This window comes from Poromitra crassiceps (genome assembly GCF_964638095.1).
Source record: "Poromitra crassiceps genome assembly, chromosome: 11".
In the NCBI taxonomy this organism is placed as follows: domain Eukaryota; kingdom Metazoa; phylum Chordata; class Actinopteri; order Beryciformes; family Melamphaidae; genus Poromitra; species Poromitra crassiceps.
The window spans coordinates 25,343,759-25,368,540 of record NC_139643.1 but is presented as its reverse complement, the minus strand read 5'-3'; the positions used below and the strand labels follow the sequence as shown (position 1 = coordinate 25,368,540).

Here is a 24,782-nt window from a genome sequence, read left to right as displayed (position 1 = left end):
ACACACACACACACACACACACACACACACACACACACACACACACACACACACACACACACAGAGTATGGGCCAATATTTTGGACGTACAAATCAAATCCACACATAGACTCTGGACACAAACAAATCAGCTGTTTGGTTTCCCTCTTTCCCACACACTGAGAGGAAAGCCCTGATTTAAGATCTAAGTTCACAGGTGAGTGTAGATAAAACGATAAATAAGATACAAATAATGGAAAACAAGATTTGTCAGATAGCCTACTTTCACTTACAGCTTGTTACAGTACGTTTGCCAGCTTTCTCTGCTAGCTATGGGTTGAAGCAGTTGACCAACTAATTGGCCAAACCAGAATTTAAATTCAAGTTAATGCATATCAGTAGAGTATCATACATCTGTTTGGTTTTTATCCATTCGGAGGAAAGGCAGCATTCTCCATGTCACCTCTGTAATAGCTCATTTAATTTAGCTTGGCAAGAACAGTAAAAACTCCAGAGAGTGAATAAATGAGAGCGGAGTAACGAGCACACCACTATGTTGGTTCGGACAATCAAACTGGTGTTGAGGAGAGAAAAGTCCTCTGGCCAAAGAGTTTATAGTAAGAAAAGATGCAGAGGTGATATGTGTGGAGAACTGAGCCCGGTCTCTTTGTACAGGCTTTACAATTTGGGGTTGATTTCCTGAATTTCAGAGGAAAACACAACAGTGTGTGTTACTCCCCTCTCCATCATTTGTCTTTGATCGGCAGCAGGACCAAGGAGCTTGATGGACCTGAGCTGGACCTGCTGAAAAATACATGAAGATATTGTTCTCATGTGGCCAATAACAGCGTGTGACAAGACAAGATCATGTTCTGCCCTGCATCCAGCCATGACGAGATTGGGAATGATGTTGTTTCATTTTGACTTTCAGAAGTGACAGAGCGACCAATCACGATGAGGAGGACTTCTGTGCTGTTCTTCCTAGCTGCCAGCGTTGCCATGTTTGCTTTTGGTAAGATAAAGTCAGTATTTCTTTCATGGCGTCAAGTCAAGCGGGGGCCCCCTCACAGCTCTGCTGACTTAAAGACTATTCAAGTGGGAGTGATCACTTCATATTCAAGATAATAAAGTACACACACACATTACCAAGCATTCAAAATCAGTACCTCCATTACTTCAAAAATCCAAATCTGCTAGTTGCGTTCCACCTAAATACTCTAAATCAGTGATACTCAACCCGAGGCTCTAGAGCCACATGCGGCTCCTTTATGGGTAGTTGTGGCTCTTTTAAGTCGTACTTTAAATAAATAAATAAATGAATAAATGAATAAATGAATAAATAAATAAATAAATAAATAAATAAATAAATAAATAAATAAATAAATAAATAAATAAATAAATAAATAAATAAATAAATAAATAAATAAATAAAAATCTAATCAAAATTATGGGAGGAAATTGACTCTTTTTGAATTGTGGCTCTTGCAAAGAGTTTTTTGTCAGCATGGCTCCTGAGTAGGGCAAGGTTGAGTACCACTGCTCTAAATACTGTGATATAGCAATGTGATCAGGATATGTGTGTTTCCGGCTGTCATGTTTCACTTTGTGTTTGTTGTGTATTCTGAAAGTGGCGTGATCAACCACACATACATACACACACACACACACACACACACACACGCCCACCCAACCAAACGCTCTGACGTTGCACTCAGCTGCTCCCCCATGGCATGTGCCACATCAACATCATCCCAGGTGGGCTGGCAAGCTGTGTCACTTTAGTCTCTGTCCCTCCTCTCTCCCTCTCTCTCTGTCCCCCAGGCTGCCAGGCTGAAGACGACCACCGCAGCTCGCTTTCAGGTAAACTTCAGCTCACACACCACACACACACACACACACACACACACACACACACACACACACACACACACACACACCCCACACACACACACACACACACACGCAGGAGCAGCGGAGTGAGCGCACTCACAATTTGGTTCTCGTTTTTGGGGATTAAAGGTTAAGCCTGGGCCCCAGAGGGGTGAGTCGAGTTCACCCCTGGCCTGGCCACTGAATTGGTCCTTTACCCCCCTTTTTTATTCGCTGTTATGCTTTTGTGATGGGGACATGTTATTTTTTATTAGCTGTCATGCTTTTGTGATGGGGACATGTTATGTTTTATTAGCTGTCATGGTTTTGTGATGGGGACATGTTATTTTTTATTAGCCGTCATGCTTTTGTGATGGGGACATGCTATTTTTTATTAGCTGTCATGCTTTTGTGATGGGGACATGCTATTTTTTATTAGCTGTCATGCTTTTGTGATGGGGACATGCTATTTTTTATTAGCTGTCATGCTTTTGTGATGGGGACATGTTATGTTTTATTAGCTGTCATGGTTTTGTGATGGGGACATGTTATTTTTTATTAGCCGTCATGCTTTTGTGATGGGGACATGTTATTTTTTATTAGCTGTCATGCTTTTGTGATGGGGACATGCTATTTTTTATTAGCTGTCATGCTTTTGTGATGGGACATGTTATTTTTTATTAGCTGTCATGCTTTTGTGATGGGACATGCTATTTTTTATTAGCTGTTATGCTTTTGTGATGGGACATGTTATTTTTTATTAGCTGTTATGCTTTTGTGATGGGGACATGTTATTTTTTATTAGCTGTTATGCTTTTGTGATGGGACATGCTATTTTTTATTAGCTGTTATGCTTTTGTGATGGGGACATGTTATTTTTTATTAGCTGTTATGCTTTTGTGATGGGGACATGTTATTTTTTATTAGCTGTTATGCTTTTGTGATGGGGACATGTTATTTTTTATTAGCTGTTATGCTTTTGTGATGGGACATGCTATTTTTTATTAGCTGTTATGCTTTTGTGATGGGACATGTTATTTTTTATTAGCTGTTATGCTTTTGTGATGGGGACATGTTATTTTTTATTAGCTGTCATGCTTTTGTGATGGGGACATGTTATTTTTTATTAGCTGTCATGCTTTTGTAATGGGGACATGTTATTCTGTATTAGCTGTTATGCTTTTGTGATGGGGACATGTTATTTTTTATTAGCCGTCATGCTTTTGTGATGGGACATGTTATTTTTTATTAGCTGTTATGCTTTTGTGATGGGGACATGTTATTTTTTATTAGCCGTCATGCTTTTGTGATGGGGACATGTTATTTTTTATTAGCTGTTATGCTTTTGTGATGGGGACATGTTATTTTTTATTAGCCGTCATGCTTTTGTGATGGGACATGTTATTCTTTATTAGCTGTTATGCTTTTGTGATGGGACATGTTATTTTTTATTAGCTGTTATGCTTTTGTGATGGGGACATGTTATTTTTTATTAGCTGTCATGCTTTTGTGATGGGGACATGTTATTCTGTATTAGCTGTTATGCTTTTGTGATGGGGACATGTTATTTTTTATTAGCCGTCATGCTTTTGTGATGGGACATGTTATTTTTTATTAGCTGTTATGCTTTTGTGATGGGGACATGTTATTTTTTATTAGCCGTCATGCTTTTGTGATGGGGACATGTTATTTTTTATTAGCTGTTATGCTTTTGTGATGGGACATGTTATTTTTTATTAGCTGTTATGCTTTTGTGATGGGGACATGTTATTTTTTATTAGCCGTCATGCTTTTGTGATGGGGACATGTTATTTTTTATTAGCTGTTATGCTTTTGTGATGGGGACATGTTATTTTTTATTAGCTGTTATGCTTTTGTGATGGGGACATACTAGATACAATAAGTGTGGTGTAAAGTGTCTATTTTAAGTACGTACAGTATATATGAAATAATGTACATGTACAGTAAATGTATAAATACGCCACAGAGGATTGTAAACAAAGGCTTATACAGGTAGGTTTCCAAATAGTATACGGAACGTGGAAAAAGTGGACATTGTAAATATTTATACAATCTAGTCAAACAAGTGTACAGCAAAGCCTATTAAAATCAGTATCATATCCTTCTCTAAATATATCTAAATATATTTCTGTAACTAAACTAGTAACTCATTAATAAACAAGTCAAATTACGGTAGATGTTTGGATTATATAGTCACACATTTTCTGCTGATATTCACCGACCACTTCAATGATTCATGTATTTTGGCCAGTCTATTCATTTTAATTTCACTAAACTAAATGCTGACTTGAGTTGTATTCTTGACTTTGCCTTCTCTTGAGGATAGACCCTGTGATCATAACTGAAGAATCAGACATGATCAACAGCACCAAACACGGCCCGCTGAAGATGTTATTCACTAAGCTATTGGTCCTTGTGGGGTGAGTATATTATTGTGGAAGGATAGTGGAAAAAACGGCCCAAACTGTCCTCAACAACCAGCAACGCGACGCGACGTAAAACGAGTGCGGGCCAGGGCCGTAAGGTGATGAGGCCAATATGGGGGGGGCCGCCCCCCCTTGCTCAGATCACACCCATTTCCAAGCTCGGCCTTCATAATCAGTGTGATCTCAACTACACGCCTGTAACGTTTCGTGACTGCATCTTGCACGGTTGTTGTTGTCACCAGGGCCACATGTGACTGCATCTTGCACGGTTGTTGTTGTCACCAGGGCCACATGTGACTGCATCTTGCACGGTTGTTGTGACGCTATCTCGTTGACCAAATCCACCCACAGACAGACAGACATACAGTATAAACACCTGGCAAAGCACTCGAACCTGCTTCTGTGCTAGTTCCTGCTAGGTGTCACCAGGGCCACATGTGACTGCATCTTGCACGGTTGTGACACTATCGCGTTGGCAAAATCTGTCCACAGACAGACAGACATATAAATGACACACGAACTGTCTGACTCAGGAAAACTATGAATGCTGAAATTCAGTTCTATTCCTATTTAACTTGGACAAACAATTGATCAAAGACCCTACTGAACCTTAACCATGCCCTTGATCACAGATACTGTCTCAAAGGGCTTCACAACACAATAATGAAACATAGGAAACAATATAAAGTGTAATGACACCCCATAACCTTAGACCCTCAATGAGAACAAGGAACAACTCCCATGAGGACCTGGGAGGTGGCTGATGTTTGTCTGATTCATTTAGGAGACCAACCCTGCTGAAGGTGCCACTGACACATCTCTCTTATTTGGTAGAGCTGTTGGCTTGGGCTACAGCGCCGTCCAGAGACCCGACTATGACGACACGCCCAGCCCCGAGTTCCTCAACCCCTCCTGGATGGCGAGCGTCCCCGACGGCCTGTCGCTGTCCGAGGTCACCATGCCCGGCACCCACAACACCATGGCCCTGTACGGCGGCGCCTTGGCCGAGTGCAATTCCTGGAGCCTGCCGTCCCAGCTCCGCGCCGGCGTCCGCTTCCTGGACGTCCGCGTGCGTCACGTCAGGGGCAACCTGACCATCCACCACGGGGTGTCCTACCAGCGGGCGCACTTCGGCCACGCGCTGGAGGGCGTGGCCGACTTCCTGCGCGAGCACCCGAGCGAGACGGTGCTGATGCGCCTGAGGGAGGAGTTCAGCGAGACGGGCACCATCTACGACGCCGTGGTGAGGTACATCCACCGCTACGCCCACTGGGACCTGCTGTGGCACAGCCGGCTCACCCCCACCATGGGCGAGGCCCGAGGGAAGCTCATTGTCCTGCAGGAATTCTCCGGGCCAGATTTGGGAATGCGATATGGTTCCCTGGAAATAGCCGATGACTGGAAGGTATGAACGCTTTCTAACTCTGGTAACATCCTCAATATTGACCGCATATGCTGTTTAGAGATGAAGCGCTTGCTGTGTTCCCTGTAGGTTCCCACACTCCTGCATGTGGAAGAGAAGTGGCAAAGCGTGTATGAGCACCTGGAGGCCGCACCGGTGGGAGACAAGGACCGCATCTTTCTCACCTACGCCAGTGGTGCTGGTGTGTTTGCCTACCCCAATGCCATCGCACAGCGTATCAATAAAAGACTGTACGACTACCTGGGTGGCAAGATGGAGCAGAAGCAACGCTTTGGAATCATAACCATGGACTTCCCAGCTGCTCCTCTCATCCAACTGATCATTGACTTCAACTAAAAGAGGGGGGGACGACTCTTAAAAGGACAGCTCACCCTAAAATCCAAAATACATATATTTCCTCTCACCTGTAGTGGTATTTATCGATCTATATCGTTTTGGGATAGTTGCCTGAGTTTTGGAGATATCGGCCGCAGAGATGTCTGCCTTCTCTTGAATACAATGGAACTGGATGGCACTCGGCTTGTGGGGCTCGTAGCACCAAAAAAATACAGTTGAAAAACTCAACAGCATTGCCTCTTTGCAGAAATCATGACCCGGTTACTCAAAATAATGCACAGACTTTGTTGTGAGCAGTTTCATGTAGGAAATATTTTCTTTTGCAGTCTCATGTAGGAACTAGCTAGCAGCTAGTGGGTGTAGTTCGGTCAAAAGAAAATAGTTCCTCCATGAAACTGCTCATAACAAGGTCTGTGGATTATCTTGAGTTAACGGGGTCATGATTTCTGGAAAGAGACGTTGCTGTTGAGTTTATCAAATGTATTTCTTTGGCACTTTGAGCACCACAAGCCGAGTGCCATCCAGTTCCATTGTATTGGAGAGAAGGCAGAAACTCTGCAGCCGATCAGATATCTCCAAAACTCAGGCAACTAACACAAAACAATCTAGATAGATAAATAGCACTACAGGTGAGAGGGAATATATGTATTTTGGATTTTAGAGAGGACAGGCCTCTAACGAAATCCCTAGCAAGACAAGTTTGAAATAGTTGTTCACTAAGAAATCCAACCAAACAGTTAATTAATTTCAGTTGATGTGGTCTCATCCCATGACCTTACACTAGCTGAATTGTTAGTGCTGTCTGAGCCAGAATCCAGAAGTTATAGTAGATTGATCAGTGGCACTACAATCAATGAGTAGCTGTCCTTTTACAGCAAACCAAATGAAAACGGAATAGAGACGAGTGTACGTTTAGAAACACGCTTTCACTTTTGGTGAAGGCACATGATGAAGCCACACCTACAAAACCAAATGGAAATGCAGCAATTGTGCGTCATTTCCTGACATTTGAACTTTAGTGGCCAGGAAAAGGTGAAACCATCTACCCATTACTGTGGACACAAAACACAAAGGTCAAGTATTGTATGTAAAGGTATCATTCACTCCAGGTATTGGAGACTAAATATTTGTCATACAAATCTACAAATAAATCAAAAGGTATAACTGGGAAACTGGCGTGTGGAGTTTGTGTATACACCAAGAATATTATGTTTAGTAAAAAACTGCTGCCTTTCATTTCAGAATGTTTTCACGCACAAAATGGTGGTTTGTCAATTGGTTAAGCTTTAAAAAAATTAACAGTATCAATGACTTTACCATCCCACTCAAGACAGACTATCTATTCTATCTTCTACCATCTTCGAATGCTCCGTAGGTGGAAGTATTTTAACATTACGGGAGGCAACACCTCTGTTTTAAGAGATTATCATCCCACTGGTGAGAATCAACACCAGCCTGAACTGACCTGATATTGACTTTGTAGAAGTTGTGTCTTTGCATGGGTATCATGATTAAGATGGTTGTCAACAGACATATAAGGTTATAATTATATTGTATTCATTGTCCTTCACCTCACATTTTATGTTTTACTTTTGTTTCTTGCTTTGCTTTCATGTTTTGGTTATATTGCGTCTTGCTTTTACTGTTGACTTTTGACTTTTGTTTTTATTCTTTGTCAAGCACTTGGCAGGAGAGCGTTGCAAGAGAGTGCAAGTGGAAATGGAGAAAGAAAAAAAACGACACTTGAGATAGCAATAAACACAGAAGGTAGTGGATATTGCAAAACAGCAATGATGAAATGGTTTGGCTTGAAGTTATGGCAACATGTCTTAACATCCTGCCTGAAGACCAAAGGATGTTACTGTTGGCACGTTGCAAATTAACTGCAAAACCACAGGTACTACTGTACTACACTTGTTCAAAAAAGCCCTGTGAAGACAGACAGGTAAGGCAGTATCGACATGCAGAACTGTTGATGCACACTGTTGCTGCAGGATATGTTAGATGATGGATATTTTCATGACACACTTCCTACTTTCTTTACCTCAGGTATTAAGCAGAAAACACAGATGGAGTCCAATAGGAGGACAACACTGCTTTCAATAGTCGGTTAGTTGTCTTTTCTCCAGCATGTTCGTGCCTGCCTTCTGCTGCATTGTATTTGTATTAAGAGTTATACTAATCCTTGACCGCCCTCCCTTCTTACAGTTGTGGTGAATATCATTTGGTGGATGGTTATGATCGCAGCTATTGGACTGGGTATGTTTACATTTGTTTAAGCCCTGCAGATAATGTTACCTTATGATATTACTTTTTACCCTTTCATCTGTTTATGTGTCTAACTTGATGATCACAAATTGTTGTTCTTGCATCTTAGGGGCGACACGTCTGAACAGCTGTCCTGTGCAGCCCTCTATCCCCATCTACCTGATAGGGCTGGGGATGTCCAGCCTGCTCTCTCTGTGTCTGAGCTACATCTACCAGTCGATGCAGCAGGGCTGCCTCCACCGCTTCACCTCTGTCTGCATCTCCATCCTGCACATCGTCAGCTTCTGCTGGCTCATTTCAGGTAGGACAGCTGGGAGAGAGCAACCTTGGCAGGAACATCGGGATGGGATGAATTATTTATTTTCAAACTATGTAAATTATACATCTGTGTCTGTGGTGGTCTGAGAGAACCCTTCACACGTCGCTGCTATTGTTGATAAGGTGCCAATAGGTCGAAAATGAGTTTTGCAGGTATTTTGGGATTTGGAGTGATTTGCTTACATTCATCTCTGCAGTAATACATCATGGTGGATAATTATTTTCATAAAACAAAAGGGAAAGTATTTATTTTTATGGTTTTTGGTGGAATGCCACTGTGGAAAATAGAATTTTGTGGAATATTTTTCTCTGCCATGTTTCTCATGTTTTACTTTTAGACACATAACAGATTAAAATACTCATAACTTTTGATCTGAGAGAGCTATTGCAGTCATTCAAAAAGTTCAAATTTTCACCATGTGAAAATTGCAGGCCACCACACACTGTGATGCAACCTTCAGTATTTGCATACATACAGCATGCCTGTGATACTGAACTTTGCTCAGTGATTAGAACATCATGTATAACGTGCTCTGATGGATCTGTCTGTCTGTACCTGCAGGCTGTGTGTGGGTTTATGAAATTTACCCTCCCAGCTACACAGCAGGGGAACGTCGATACTGCCAGAAAACGGTCTACCAGTATGCCTTCTTCCTCACCAGTCTCTGCTCGTTGCTTGTGAGTGTCGTCTTCGCCTACGCCGGGTTCTTTGCCCTCCTGTTCTGCCATACACTCCTATTTGGACTAAGAGGTTTCTCCCACGTGGACGAAACCTCCTACGGCGGGACGAGTGAAGTTCACGGACACAGCGCCACTGAGCCGTGAGTCACTGGAGCGAGGTTACGTCTCTTCCTGGTCTACTAACGTCTGAGCTATTTCCCTTCACAATGATTTTGACAGTAATCAAATGTATTCAACATTTTGACAATGATGATGTTGATTCTGCTACTGCTGCAGAGGATTAGGTATATTGTTGTTGTTGTTGTTGTTGTTATTAATAATAATAATGAGTAATAGAAGTAGTAGCAGCAGCACCAGCAGCAAAGAAAAAGTTATTTTTCAAGCAGCAGATCAAAACTAAAGTACGGTAAGTATTACTGACCGGTATGTCTTTGAGTTGTTCAGTGATGTAACAGTCTCCAGGAAGATGATACAAGCTGATAGCCTACATGAGTTCCTGAAAATAATGTGTACAAGAGATGTGTGCTCAAAACAACCAAAAATATGTTTTCTTCAATCTTCCTCTAAACAAGTAAAGAGGAAGAGAGCAGACTCCACCCTGCCATGCAACATTTTGATTAGTATTTGTTAGAGGACTTGACTAACTCTAACTTTATTTGTTTTCTTGATTGCCATATATTACTAATTTTCATACACTATAGCAGTGATACTCAACTTGGCGCCCCCTGTGCCGCCCGCGATGGAATTGAAAAAAAAAAAAAAAAAAAAGTACAGTGCACCTGAACGCAAGATACCCGCTGAATAAGTGTACAAATGTTTATGTCATTCTGGCCAATACTCCACTTCTGTTATAGCATTTCAGTTTGGAATATGGAATATCTTTCAATAATCTATGATTTAGCTGCTAAATTGTCAAATACCGCCGTCTGCTTGCTACCCAGGCACTTATGTGTACTTAACCTAACTAACTATCTGGTGTGCACATTGTCAGACTAAACTCCGGCTGACACCCCAAAAACCTACAATCCGCTACAGAAAAATGTATATTGTTTGTTTATTAACTGGCCCCTGGCCTTCTATCATTTCACGAAAGTGGCCCCCGGGCAAAGCAAGTTGAGTATCCCTGCACTATAGTGTGAGGTTTTTCTGAGCACACATTGTCCTCTATTCACAATATGAAATGGTATAATAAATGTGTTCAGAAAAACAAAACAAAAAAAACCTGTGCAACACAACTGACTGTATGCAGCTTATATGTGTGGCAGCTTATGTGGACATGTAGACTTGTGAAAACCTTGTGCACCTGGGCCTCCAGTGCTGCAGGTGTCCCTCTGTGCTCATTCTGTAGTTGTAAAACAAACGGAATAGATTTCACATGCTTGACCAGATAGCAAAACAAACAGCACCCATCTTGCTGTTCAGAAGGACTGCATGCAGTCAATAGTTAGAGAGGATTCACTTTCATTTGCTAAGATTGTAATGTACGATAACAATGGATTACACAATGTTGTATGATAATAAAAGGTTTCTGTTTGATTTGTATGATGATTTAATTATAAAAATAGGGGGAGGCAATATTGTATTCCATCTATTGATGTTTACAAGGAATCCTGGGTGCTCTTATAGAGAAACTCCTAGGAAAAATAGCCTCACCTTAAGACAACCTACCTTGGCTCATGCATCCACCTCCTGACTGAGGACAGGTCTGGTCTGTGGCTTTCTGTTGTTTGAATCCATAGAGATTTTCCTCTGCATCTTGACCTGGAAATATCAAATGGAATTGAGTGTTTTGCTAACTATAACCTGGTGGTAAAAATCAGCTCACTGCCATAATACTCACACAGCTCTCCTTATGCTTATTGCTGTTTGAATTTTGAATGGGGGCGCGCACGCACACACACACACACACACGCACGCACGCACGCACGCGCGCGCGCGCCCACACACACACGTGCAGTCACGCACGCGTTCATTTTATACCACAACGGGGGTTTCTTTTATAACCAATTTAAACCAGAAACTAAGGCAAGGACGGTGCAGATTTTAATTCAGGCTTCCTTCGGGACTCCTATTCAGCCGGTGTGGTCCTTTTGCGTCACAGCCGCTCAAGTGTGACGCACTCTCGCGTTTACTGTGGTAGCTTGTTAGCTTAGCTTGGCACTCAGGATGATAAACATAGACGGCATCAGTAAAATGTGTTACGTATGCTAAATGCTGATACAGAAGACGTAGCGTTAAGTCAACGTGTTGGTGATTTGTTGTTGTTGAAGGAGAGCACCTCTTGTGTTGAGTAATGATGTGGAGCTCAGCAAGCCGCCGTGTCCTCCAGGAGCTGCTTGCACACCCTGCTGGCAGGAGCTTCTCTCAGACGGCTGTGAAGGTGAGTGCTGGCCGGGGTAGCCTGTGGTAGATCCGGATGGTTTGAACCAGGCTGTGGCTGGGGGAGATGTGAAGAAAATGAGCCTGGCACTAATATAACGGCCACACACTGTCTCTCAGGTCTATTTCTTCCACAATCTCCAAGGCAGGAGGGAGTCTGTTTTAAGAGACTACTAGACAGAGGAGGTGCACACAACAGCCTGTGCAGTGTGCACAGTCCTAACCCTAACTCACCCAGGCAGCCAGCGTGATGTTAAATTAACTTTTACAGGCCTTGAGAATGTCTAACCTGCTGAATTTTCCTATTAGCCTTATAGATCTACAGTTTTCATTTTCATTATTTAATTTCCAATTGCAACATTGGTCTCACATTACATTAAGTGGCATTCAAAAGAGATTAAAGTCCTACATTTTCAGCTGCATGAGATCTTCAGTAGTCTAGTCCAGTGTTTCTCAACCACTGGGCCTTGGCCCACTGCAGGCCTGAGAGCCCTTATCTGGTGGGCCGCAGAGGACCTCTCACATCAATATATCAATGATAGCCTATCATCTATTTGGGAAGGTGGTCCTCTGAGTCGTTTTAACAATCAGAAGTGGGCCTTGAATTAGAAAAATGTGAGCTCCCCTGGTCTAGTCTTTACCGGGGGTTTTTTGGTCATGCCTTGATTAAATGTCGTAATAGTTTATTTCACACAGACTTTTGATAGCAGATGTATAACTGTGAGAGACCATTTCTGGCCCCCCTTGTGTTTTGACCACAGAACACTGTTGTGGTGGAGCGCTGGTGGCAGGTGCCCTTGTCCAAAGAAGGCAGTCCGCCAAGGCTGACCCCCCGAAGACACAGAGTGTACCGGCTGGTGGAGAACACCGCACACAGCCCCAAAGACAAGATGGAGCTCATCCTCACACAGACCGTGGACAGTGAGTCCCTCCAACGCACCATTGCCATTTGAGAACAGAATTTACAATTGAAATTGACCATCAACTAACAAAGTGAGAGAAGCTATTATTAGGGACTGTGTTTATCAGACTTGACAGAGAGGGAGTACTAAATGTATCTATAGATGATAAATACACTTTGAAATTAATTTTAATATTTTTTATGGCTCAAACAATATACACTAGGGATGCACGATATATCAGCAATCATATCGGTCAGATGTTGCAATGTTAATATCGGTTATCATTATCAGCCAAATTCTTCACATTGATATGAAATAATGCAGTAAATCTATGATTTATGGGCTTTTCCAAAAGCTTTGCAAATAAAGAAATGCATAACTTTTTCAAATTCAGTGTTAACATGTGTTTTTCAGTATGTACAAAATGTGATGATCATAAAAATGTGGTTTTATACAGATCGTATCGACATCGGTAAATATCGGTTATCGGCCATAACAGCAATGTTAATATCGGTTATCGGCATCGGCCAAAATTTTCATATCGGTGCATCCCTAATATACACTCATGGAAATGTGTTTGTTTGTTTTGACAGGGCTTGGGGGGCGAGGAGACACCGTGATGGTGAAGAAGTCCATGGGCCGAAACAAGCTGCTGCCCAAAGGCCTGGCAGTCTATCCATCGCCGGAAAACAAACAGATTTTTGCAGAGGAATTGCGAGTGTGTACTGCACTTAAATGCTTCTCTTCAACTTCCCTCAGATATTATATTGTTGTGGCATTTTGCTTATTTTCTCCAAACTCGTCTGTCTTTGTCCATAGCTTTTGCACGAGGGGAGGCCAGAGGACAGAATCCAAACACGCACCGGAGAAATGGTGAGTGTTGCTCTACTGAAGATATTTGATATTTACGTCTTCTTCTTTTTTTCAACAATTTTGTTTTTGTATCTCTACTTGATAGCATAATCAAACAAACATCAAGAGAATGATGGACTAGCAGTTGTCAGTCATCTAAGAAAGGTGTCTGTGTGTTTGCAGACAGTGGAGTTCCTCAAACGCTCCGAGTTGAAGATTCAGAAAATGCCCTCTGCTGAACACTCGCTGACTAAAGAGATTGTTTGCAGACAGTTACTCAAGAAGGTATGGCTGTCTTCTATGAATGTTTGAGCTTTATTGTCTTCACTGTATTCTTTACATAGTAACTATCAAAATGTCATAACATTAAAAAAAAATCACACCAAGGTGTTTAAGTAACTAGTGCAGGTTTTGCAGGTCGGACCTTTGAGCCGCGGCGCCTTCTGTCTCTACTCTCACTTCCTTGTGGGAGGGGCCTAGGGCTAAATCTCATCCATACACATCCCGTGCTCAAACACAGTCACTCATAGAAGCGGCTGCACCCTGGTGGTTTGACATTGCGTTACGGCACTGCTGCTAAACATGTCAAATTCAGTGTGTTTTTCTTTCTTTTTCCTTAGTTGGACATGGTTGTTCCACCTCATGCGTTGAGACTTCCAGATGAGCCAATCGGCAATTTCGGAGATTACTGGTGTGAGGTTACGGTAAGAGAAAAATGGAAAATGCATGTCATTTTGTCATCAAACATCGGCACACACTATTTGTTGCCTTTTTAGTTGTTTGCTGGCTTTGGAAAAAAGAAATTCATTCAGAACTATTTAATTATTATAGTGCTTCTTATTTAATTTAAGCCAACATAACACCGAGTTATGTATGAAAAAAAAAAAAAGCTCACAAAGTAGAAGCACTGGCTGTTGATCTGCCAAAAAGAGGCCATTCAGTTTCCATGTTGCGTCCCCTTCCAGGTTAATGGAATAAACACTGTGCGTATCCCCATGTCGCTGGTGCCATATGAAGACCCTTCTGCAAGTTTTCAGCGAATACGGAAAAAACAAAGGCAGGAGCAGGATAACTCAGCAGCCGGACCTGCTGCTGACGAGGAGGAGGAGGCAGTTTCTGAGGTGGGCGGGGTAGCTGAAGTGGGCGTGGCACCTGAGGCGGTTCAAGAGGCTGTGGCTTCAGCTCCTGCAGAGGCAGCCGCTGCAGCTGAGGAGACGGCAGCGTCTCCCGAGGCTTCAGCGACCTCACAGACAAGTCAGGACACAGCAGCACAACCGGGTGATACCCCGAAAAAAGATTGAATGGACATTGTGACATTTCAATACCAAATGAAGATCTCCATAGAACCACAATGGTAACGGTTTACCCCATTACACAGTATGATTAAAGATGCATAAAAACAGTCATTAAAGCATAATTATATATAAAAAAAAAAGCTTTGATTATTTTAGGGCAAATGTTTTTTTAGCAGGTCTTAATCAACAAGTCGTTTCTTTCACTCAGTGGATTGTGATGAAGTTGTGGACATGCCACTAAAAATGTCAGTCGGGGATCTAATTACGGCTAGAAAAATCTGAACATTTTTTATGCAATTTTTGGGATCACTCAGAACATCCAGTAAGGCCATGTTCACATTACAGGCAAATCTGATTTGCTGATAAAGTCATTAATCATACTTATCTTGATTGGTTTCCCAAATCTGATTTGGGAGTGTGTCCGCACTGCCACAAATCTGATTCTCAAGTCGGTCTGTCCAGACCTAAACAGCCTTATCTGCATGGGTTGCTATGGTAACGACGTGGGCGTCAGTAAATACGTACGTTGGTGACATGGTTTTCCTGCGCAGAAGCATTTGATGACGATGTTGCGAGTGACGTTCCAATCAGATTTGGTGGATCTGCGCGTCCGCACTGAAGTCAGATCAGTCAAAAGCAGATTGGAAACTACCTCCATATGTGGTTTGGGACAAGTGACACAAATCAGACTTGGAGCGTCCAGACTCATAAAACCAATCTGGATAAAGTCATTAATAGGTCACTAAAGTTCACAAATCAGATTTGGCCTCCTAGTCTGAACATGGCCTAAGTTTATTTTTCATTTGACCTTTCTTGCATTTCAAAGGATGGACATATACTGTTGCTCTTATAAGTGACTCCCAACCCAGTTGCCTCTTCATGGGTTAACTTTGACCTTAAGGAATGTCAGATTAAAAAAAAATCCAACTGTGGGAGACTTGATAGGACCCTGTGGTTTAACTGCAGTGGGATCAACTTGTTTTTCCTGTATATCATTATGATAGCAATGTGATTAAAGCAACACAGCCAGAAAGGAAAACAAATCATTTTAACTGCACAACACACACAAAAGTAAAGGGTAAACAACTAAACAAGGTCTTTTCCAGTATTGCCATTAGATTTGCTCATCACAGAGTTTGTCATCTCAGTGCTTAATACAGTTTTACACGTTCTTGGCATACTTTTGGTCAAACCCTCCTTCAGGTCAATGTTGGTACTGCCTGGGTGTACTGGAGTTTTTCCAGGATACTGACATGTAGCCCAGCCATGGAGTGATGTGTCTGACTTATGCTATTCCCATCAAAGTTGTTTGCTTATTGTAAAGGGCTTGAATCAAGACTAGACATTTTTTTTGCTTTTCCTGTTGAAGAGATGCCAAAGAAAAGTTGCAAGGAAAGAAAAAAGGTCCACTGCCTTCAGTGGCCAAATGTTTTCGGACAGTAACGGTCAGACAGGTGTGTGAGGATATGGATCCGCTGTTTTTGGGGTGTATTTTTCTTGTGGAAAATGTTCAAATGTTACAGCCAGTGCCGGGTGTGTATACATACAAGTGTGTTACAGGGACATTCATGTAATCCACTGCCACTTGTGGTTACATAGCCTTTTATATACAAGAACTGAAATGTGTGACCATGTAGGTTGTCCAATGTCCACTGTCGACTTTATAGGGTGGGTCATGGCTCGTTTACATACCGGCAGAGGGTTTTGATCTTGTTTTCTACTCGAAGGCCTGGACATGGAGTCGCGTGTTGAGCCATCAATACAATAGTAAGACGTGTATGAAACGCGGTGCCTGGGGAGGAAACCTGACTCACCGGTTCACGTCGCTCCCTTGCGTTTCCCAATTTCACCGCCTGCGTGGAAATCTAATGTAACACTGATGGAGGGTGGACAATCCACTTCAAACAATTTAGACTCTACAACGGCTAAAAAAAACGTAGTTTAAATGGATTTGGGAGACAACCGCTGAACCGATATGATGCTGGATTCTGCAAGGGAACACAAGAGGTACAATTCCTGTTTGATGATGATCAGTTTGCCCTGAGCATAGGTGAAGAACCAGGTGAAACTGGAATGCATGTTCTGGTTCTCTGGTAAATAGCCACACAGACATTTAGCCACCTAATGCATGAATGGATGAGAGTCATAAGGGTCACTTCAATTGTTTTCCAAAATCATCCTTTATTTTAGTTAGCATTAAAAAAGTGATCGATTTTTAAATAGAAATATGCAACATATCACAATTGCCCCACGACTCGCATTCACGTCTCATCGGCGGCGGCGATAATGTGTGTTTACCAGAGAACCGTCTGTATTCGATTGCTACTTTCAGGGCAGAGAGCGCCACCTGTCTGTCTACAAGAAAAGGAATTGTACTATGTTCCCCGTCACACGAACAACACGAGTACGCCTTAAAAGGAAAATCTTTCATTATCAGTGCCACTGACTGGGCCAAAGGTAACATCACATTTACAAGGTTAAGAATCGGATCATTTTTAGAAAATGAGTGAAATTATATCTTTGAGGAAAGTACTGTGAAAGGAGAGTGTAATGGCTAAGACCCTGGCTTGGGAGTGGAACAGTCAACCAAAAGAACTACAGAATAATAACTATTCTTCAACACAAATACAGGGTGGAGGACGGGCAAAAAAAAACAGGAACAAAGGGACAGTCAGCATTAAAGGTTTGGATACTTTCTTCTCAGACCAAGGTGGCAGAAGGCTCCTACGTGGGCGGGGGAACTCTGGACAGTTCTACTCTAATCTCTGACGGGGGTTTCTGCACTGCATGCCACCGAGTGTCCACAACATCGTGACGTGTCCACATCGTGACCTTTAGAAGCCATATTTGGCCTGGGTTTGTCGGCGGGTTAGCTTGTTGTCTGCCCAGTTGTTCTTCAGCTCCAGCTCACGCTCCTTTGCCTATGGGGGAAAGGAGAAGGTATAAAAGCTAAAACGGTCACGGAAATAATAACACTTTTCAAATAACAGTTTTGATTGACATCGCTAAGGAAGGCACTTGCGCTCTGATTCGGTCCTTCAGCCAAGAGAAAAGCCATGCAAGAAAAGATCCTTGTTATTTGTGTTGTGTAGCTTTGAGTTGGGGCGGTGCGCAGGAGAATATTTAAAGTACCCCCTCTCTCACACCTGCCCACTGGGTTGCCAGGTTTCTGATATTTGTACATTTTTGCATATTGTCACTAGGGCTGTGAATCTTCACTGGCCTCACGATTCGATTACGATTAATCTGTCAACGATTCGATTCGATTCCACGATGCATCTCGATACAGCTCAAAGTATTGCAGCACCAAGTATCAAATCCTCAATTTTCGGTATTATTACTGCACATGATATTTAGTATCAAGTCCCTTTTTGACTTAGAAAGTGCTTTAAAATCTGAATGTCAACAGACATTTAAACCTAAACGATTCAACGATTCATCTGTCAACAATTCGATTCGATTGACACGTCCGCATCGCGACGCATCGATTATACGATTAATTTTGACACCCCTAATTGTCGCTCTCAGTGGGTCACAGCAGGTGTCAAACCAAATTAGGTTTGAGGGGGCACGGTGGCTCAGTGGTAGAGCTGTCGCCTCGCAGTCAGAAGGTCCTGAGTTCGATTCTCGCCTGGGATACTGTGGGCGCTGTGGTTGTGTTCCCCCCCATATCTTCAGTGCCTACTGCCCAGGTGGGGTATCTCGTCGTAAGGGCCTTTCTGTCTGTGTGGAGTTTGCATGTTCTCCCCGTGCTCCCCCAGGGGGGTTCCTCCGTATATAACCCCCCCCCCCACTAAAAACATGCAGAAGATCAGATCGTCATCGTCATCCGACCAGTGACGACAACATCCGAAGTCGGTCCCCGGGCGCTGTACGAGAAAGCGACCACTGCTCCTGGCCTGCCCCAGGAGGAAAGGGCAAAGCCAGGATGGGTTAAATGCAGAGGACAAATTTCACCGGCCACTGTCAGCATGTGTGTGTTGTGGCCCTCCGTGCATGTGTTGTAGTGTGTTGTGTGACAATAAAGACGGGCTGCCGTCTGAAAATCGATTTTTATCGTTAATCGTTTTAATCGTTTAAAAAAATCGTTTAAAAATTTGATTTGATTTCAATATCAAGTGCTATCATTTGGAAATTGCCTAAGAGGCAACAATTAGGCTGAATAAAATAATGCTGCTGTCTTCATACGGGGTATTGAATGCAAGCCATGTCAAAAACACACAGGGGGCGCTGTACTAGCGCTACCTTTTGACATCGCTTAGTAGAAAACATACGTTACAATGCCCGCAGAACTCCTCTTTTTGGGGAAACTCCACCATGCATGTTTTGCTGCTCAAGAGGCACATAAGATCTTCAGTGCTCAGTTAAGACCTTCAGTGCTCAGATAAGACCTTCATTGCTCAGATAAGTAGCTGAAATCTGATGCCAGCCCGCACAATTGTGTGGCTAAATCCCCACTACGATGTGCACTTATCTCAACTCAAAATAACAACAACCCACACAAGTCATCCAATAACTCTTGAGTGTTCAACAAGAAAACACCGGCAGAGACAAGAGAATTGCTCGTTCGCTCATTTACTGCTTGTTGGTGTACCTTGTGTGGGCTGAACACCAGGCTGTGGTAGAGTTCTGACTCTCTCACTGTAGAACCCCATGGCATGTGGTGTTCAAGGCAAGTGCACTGTACAGACAAGCATGGTCTAACGATTCTAACGATTTCAGACGGACAAGCCCGTCTTTATTGTCACACGATTACAATCAACACATGCACGGAGGGCCACAACACACACATGCTGACGGTGGCCGGTGAAAGTTGTCCTCTGCATTTAACCCATCCTGGCTTTGTCCTTTCCTCCGGGGGGGGCAGGCCAGGAGCAGTGGTCGCTTTCTCGTACAGCGCCCGGGGACCAACTTCGGGTGTTGTCGTCACTGGTCAGATGACGATGACGATCTGATCTTCTGCATGTTTTTAATGGGGGGGGGGGGGTTATATACGGAGGAACCCCCCTGGGGGAGCACGGGGAGAACATGCAAACTCCACACAGACAGAAAGGCCCTTACGACGAGATACCCCACCTGGGCAGTAGGCACTGAAGATATGGGGGGGAACACAACCACAGCGCCCACAGTGTCCCAGGCGAGAATCGAACTCAGGACCTTCTGACTGCGAGGCGACAGCTCTACCACTGAGCCACCGTGCCCTTGGTGAGGCTCTGCCTGGAGCTGGATGTGTGTGAACATGTCGCACCGGGACAGCATGTAGGCGTGCGCCCTCCTCTGTCAGCCATAAGCTAATAACTTCGTTCTCACTGTGGTGTCCTCAGGTATTGTTACTTTGTGTTAGGACTTTCTCTCTCTGTCTCTAGTCAGCCTTTATGAGCTATTATCACTAATGGAGTCAGCAGTGGAATTGATTGATTCTCTGTTTAAATGTGTGCATTGATTGTTTTACAGCACTTTAAAACATGATCTTTCACAACGCTGACATGTACAGTAGGCAGCTTAATGCTGCAGTCAACAAGTCTAATGTTGTGGCATTGAGACAGCACTCACCTGGTGAATGAGATATGTTATCTGGTGCTTGCGTCGCTGTTGTCCTGTAGGTTGATCGCCTTTTTTCTGCAAGTCACAAGGAAAAGGTAAGTTAAAAAAAATGGGGAGAAAATGTAAGGGATGTGTTGGAGGATAATTCCCGTTTCTCTCTCTCTCTCTCATAATATTCATAAGATGCAATATTTACTGCGCCTGATTTGTTGTCTTGTGTATTTTGTGTGTCTTGTAAGCCCATGTGGGCAGGGCACCATAGGGTGCATGACACAAAACTAAAAATAAATAATCAGAAATCATCTTTTGGGGTCGGAGAAACATTGTGTATCCCCTCTGCTGCTAGGGGGCAGGGGGTCCCCTATATAGAGGGCAGTGGAAGAAGAGCACATTTATCCTGATAAGCATTCTTCATTCTCACTCCTATTATTCATAAAACCGGGGTTATATTCATAACCTTAGGTTTACAATCATCAATCATGCGTTCAAATAGTTCCAGATTCTACCACAGTTCTTCCTACCCCTCTACAATGAAAGACACAGCAAACCCCTCCTCAAATGTGCATTGTGCATAACCCCAAACATAAACATAGGGGGAACCTAACACCCAGACCTGTCATACAGAACCAGCAGCTAAGACCCCCAGGCAGCGATAGCGTTAGCAGCTCCTCACCTTGCTGAAGGACGTGCGTTCCTGCTTCTCCTCTGTTATGCTCTTGGTCATCCACTGCTGGGTGCCGCTCAGCTGGTCGTCCCCCTTGATCTCCAGAAACTTGACCTCCTCTTTGCCCCGGTTCCTCTTCCCCTGCAGCCGCATGAACTGCAACATGGAGAAGAAGACGCTCACATCAGCTCCATCTCAAATGAGGGTTTCAACCTGCCTAGAAGATTATCGAGTCATAGTACTGCTGCTCAGTTTCACATCCTTTTCTAAATGAGATCTACTGTTGAACTTCATAGGATTGGTATGGACAAACAGACAAGAGTGTGACGACCGGACAGAACAAGGCAGCAAAATAAACAAGAGTTGATCTACTTAGATGGTGTTGTATAACATCGTAAAACAATGCAAATTAGTAGGGCTGCAACTAACGATTATTTTCATTATTGATTCATCTGTCGATTATTTTCTCGATTAATCTTGACATGGTCTATAAAATGTCAGAAAATGGTGAAAAATGACGATCAGTGTTTCCCAAAGCCCAAGATGACGTCCTCAAACCTCTTGTTTTCTCAACACACCCCAAAGATATTCAGTTTACTGTCATAGAGGAGTAAGGAAACCAGAAAACATTCACATTTTAGAAGCTGGAATCAGAGAAATCCCCCCCCTCCCCAGCCCCTTAAAAAGTACTCAAAGCAATTAATCAATCAATAGTTGTCAATAAATTTTCTGTCGATCAACTAATCGATTAGTCGTTGCAGCTCTACAGATCAGTAGCACGCTTCTTACCGCTTCATCATCAAACATGGCAGAGGAGCCAGGCTCGTCAGCCTCAGCCAATCCGGGGTTAGCATCCTGATAGTATGGCTCATTATAATATCCCTGTCCAAGGAGGAAATGTTTGGGACATTACTAAAATTCATATTCCAATCTAGTTGAACAGTACATGTACATGTAACTGGATGTTCATGTAGTGGATCAGTCACCGTTACCTGAGGGAGAGCCTCGGGGCCGGCTATGGGCTGCTGGTATTGAGGATGCTGACTCCCCCATGTACCAGCTCCCTCCGGGTTCAACCCAAAGTCAAGCGGGGCGTCTGACTGGCCGCTATCGTCGCCAGGTGCAATAGGAAGGAGATCCGCGGGGGCCCCCGGCTCGGGGTCTAGGCTGGGGACGACTGCAGGGAGCGGCTGGGAGCTCTCGCCTAAAGAAAAGTAGTTCTCTGGGGCCATATCCTCCTCATTATCCTGGTCGTCTGTGGCTATTTGCTTCGCCAGCTGCATGGCGGCTGACTTAGCTGCAGCTTTGATAGCGGAGGGGGACGCGCTAGAACCAAGCAGAGCCTGGGCAGGCGTACCAGGCTTGGTTCCTCTGGGCTCCGGGCGCTTGGTGAGTGTGTGAGGAATCAGGGGTCTCTGGGTCTCCTTCACACTCATGTTTCTGGGCTGCGGCAGAAGGGAAGACAGGCCTGTGCCTGGGCCCTGGGAGAGACGTGGGAAAAGGGAGAAGTGTGAAAGAGAGTTTGGGGAATGTCAGTCAGATGACACTATAGTATATGGTGTTTTTGTATTAGGCAAATTAGATAAATCATGGTGTGTGTTATTTGTTTCCTTCCACTATGTGTTTTTTTTTATCATTACTGAGACAGAAGAAGCACTGAAAACAAAACAGCGGAGGCACAGAATACTAGTGTGCCAGAAGAACTGAAACTAGGCTGGCAAGGGTAAATGTTGTTGTAGATGTATTACACAAACTCTATCTATGTGTGTTAACTTACAAAATATTCTGCTAGCTCATATTACATTTTTTGAGTTGCCATATGCAAACATCACATCGCATTTAGTACTACTAACAAATAACAGCTGAGTCATGACTGTATTGGCCAGGAGAGAGAGAACTGTAAACATCTTATCCTACCCACAGTAGGTAGGATAAGGTAGGACTAGGTAACCTACTGTGGGGTTTGCATACTGATTCCATAGTAATTTGTCTAAACAACAGGGATATGAAGGTGCACTGTCTGAGCAGCGATTCTGGGTTACTTACTATGAACGTGAACACATATTCTTACCTGAGGTTGTAATTTCTTTTTTTTAGGCTCATCATCATCAGAGTCTGACTATTGACAAGACAAGACAAGACAAGATATTAAAACTTAATAATCACCACCAGCACCTGCTCACATATATTATTCAAGATTACACATAAACAAATGGCCGAAAAGACTAATTTGCTTACATCCTGTCTTTGGATCTGTGGTATGATAATTTTGACAGGCTCTGTTCGCTTCTTCGGCTTAGGCAGACTGGAAAGTAAGCCTCCTTTAGATCGCTGGGAATCTAGGTCATCGTGTGACGAACTGTCTCTGGACGAAAGGTTTGATTTCGTCTCCTTGCTGGGTCTTTCGTTTCCTAGCGCGGTTGATGTCGCCTTTTTAGGAGCAGGTAGACGTGCAAACAGCCCTGCACCTGGTTTGCTCTGCGGGACCACAGAGGTTGAGCGTTCTTCTGAGTCGCTGTCATCACTGCTGCCGTAGGCTACCAGAGACATGTTTGTTGATGTTGAGGATTATTCTGCAGCAACTCGTGGACATGGAGAACCAACCACTTCTCTTGGTTATGTCTAAAAAAAACGTAACGTTACTCACGTTGGCTTCTCTTCTCTGATGGTGTTCAATGAGGGCCTCACAGCGGGGTCGTTTACATTTGAGGTCTGTCCCAACTTCTGATCGCCAGCTAGGCCGCAGCAGACGATTTAACTACCTGGCCTTTCTTGTTCAAATTAAATCCGCATCACCTCGATACCTGCGATAACTGTTTTCTTTTACAACGCAAAATATGCATTTTACAAGAAGTTACACCAACCAGCAGTGCAAGTAGTCTCTAATCCTCCTCAGCAAAACATTCGCGTCCATCGTTTATGCCTGAAATCGACGACTACTGCGCAGCTTTCCGCGGCGTCTTCTTCTTCTGTGTATTATTTGGAAGTCAGTGCTTCCTCTTATTCTTCGATTCAAACAACGTAAAAAAAATACGCAGTGCTGCCACCCATTGCCCTGGAGGGTGGACTGGGAATTTACAACCATAATATGAATAAACTTTAGACATAAGGATAAAAAAGAAACTCAAAATGTAGCCTATCTTTCAGACCTGTTCACTTCAACTACTGTAACAGAAATGAACTTGTCTTCTTAAAATCCATTGTACATTTACTTTGCAGTTGGTAATCAACAGTAGGGAATTACCGCCCCCCATCGACCAACGTGTAAACTATTTTTTAAATTTGGAGGAGCTGATGAAAGCAAACGTCTACTATCCATTTCCCTTCCCGCCATACAAAAATATGATCACCCCTAATCACTGGGCCTGCGATGACATCCCTCTCCATACCGTCCATACATATTTGGCGTCCTCTCTGGCAGCATTTATTACCATAATATGTATTCTCTCTGACGTCGTCCAGCTGTGCAGCCTGCCTGCCTATACAGTTTGTGACCACGCGCAGTTTTGACTATGTGACTGACTGCATAGTTTTTCTATTCTATTCTATTCTATTCTATTCTATTCTATTCTATTAACTATTCATTTTCAGAGGTCTTGCAAATACTGAATCCTGGCCAATGGAGGAAAAATCGTTTTCTGTCCGGGATTTCCATGTCAATATAAATATATTGTAGGTTCGTTTTCAAGTTTATATTAATTAATATATCGACTGACTGCTATGGCAAAGTTCGTGCTCTTATGTTTCATGACATAATCTATAATTGTCAATGGGGTAATGAATGGGGATTTCATGACGTCCGCAGCCAACAGGGGCGCTAATTGT

General features: G+C 43.2%; 4 protein-coding genes across 4 annotated transcripts; 3 read left to right on the top strand and 1 right to left on the bottom strand.

Moving 5' to 3' along the window:
• Nucleotides 1-933: 933 nt before the first annotated feature.
• Nucleotides 934-6,054, top strand: LOC310784920 (1-phosphatidylinositol phosphodiesterase; the record flags this gene model as incomplete). Its single annotated transcript, XM_083645947.1, has 5 exons — nucleotides 934-991; nucleotides 1,801-1,839; nucleotides 4,196-4,289; nucleotides 5,130-5,700; nucleotides 5,788-6,054. The coding sequence occupies 5 exons, from the start codon at nucleotides 934-936 to the stop codon at nucleotides 6,052-6,054; spliced, it is 1,029 nt and encodes a 342-aa protein (XP_083502073.1).
• Nucleotides 6,055-7,991: 1,937 nt separating this feature from the next.
• Nucleotides 7,992-9,518, top strand: LOC310785290 (uncharacterized protein). The gene is made up of 5 exons (XM_083646311.1): nucleotides 7,992-7,999; nucleotides 8,104-8,163; nucleotides 8,263-8,313; nucleotides 8,432-8,623; nucleotides 9,203-9,518. Exons 2-5 carry the CDS (start codon nucleotides 8,124-8,126, stop codon nucleotides 9,463-9,465), a joined length of 546 nt encoding a protein of 181 aa, XP_083502437.1. The 5' UTR covers nucleotides 7,992-7,999; nucleotides 8,104-8,123; the 3' UTR covers nucleotides 9,466-9,518.
• Nucleotides 9,519-11,463: 1,945 nt separating this feature from the next.
• On the top strand, nucleotides 11,464-14,853 carry mrpl9 (mitochondrial ribosomal protein L9). Its single transcript, XM_083646248.1, has 7 exons — nucleotides 11,464-11,701; nucleotides 12,462-12,621; nucleotides 13,196-13,320; nucleotides 13,422-13,475; nucleotides 13,638-13,739; nucleotides 14,075-14,158; nucleotides 14,420-14,853. The coding sequence occupies exons 1-7, from the start codon at nucleotides 11,615-11,617 to the stop codon at nucleotides 14,753-14,755; spliced, it is 948 nt and encodes a 315-aa protein (XP_083502374.1). The 5' UTR covers nucleotides 11,464-11,614; the 3' UTR covers nucleotides 14,756-14,853.
• A 925-nt stretch (nucleotides 14,854-15,778) lies between these two features.
• On the bottom strand, nucleotides 15,779-23,880 carry prcc (proline rich mitotic checkpoint control factor). Its single transcript, XM_083646818.1, has 7 exons — nucleotides 23,196-23,880; nucleotides 23,029-23,076; nucleotides 21,950-22,438; nucleotides 21,747-21,839; nucleotides 20,967-21,113; nucleotides 20,303-20,368; nucleotides 15,779-17,670 (listed from the first exon to the last, which is right to left on the bottom strand). The coding sequence occupies exons 1-7, from the start codon at nucleotides 23,505-23,507 to the stop codon at nucleotides 17,584-17,586; spliced, it is 1,242 nt and encodes a 413-aa protein (XP_083502944.1). The 5' UTR covers nucleotides 23,508-23,880; the 3' UTR covers nucleotides 15,779-17,583.
• Nucleotides 23,881-24,782: the final 902 nt, after the last annotated feature.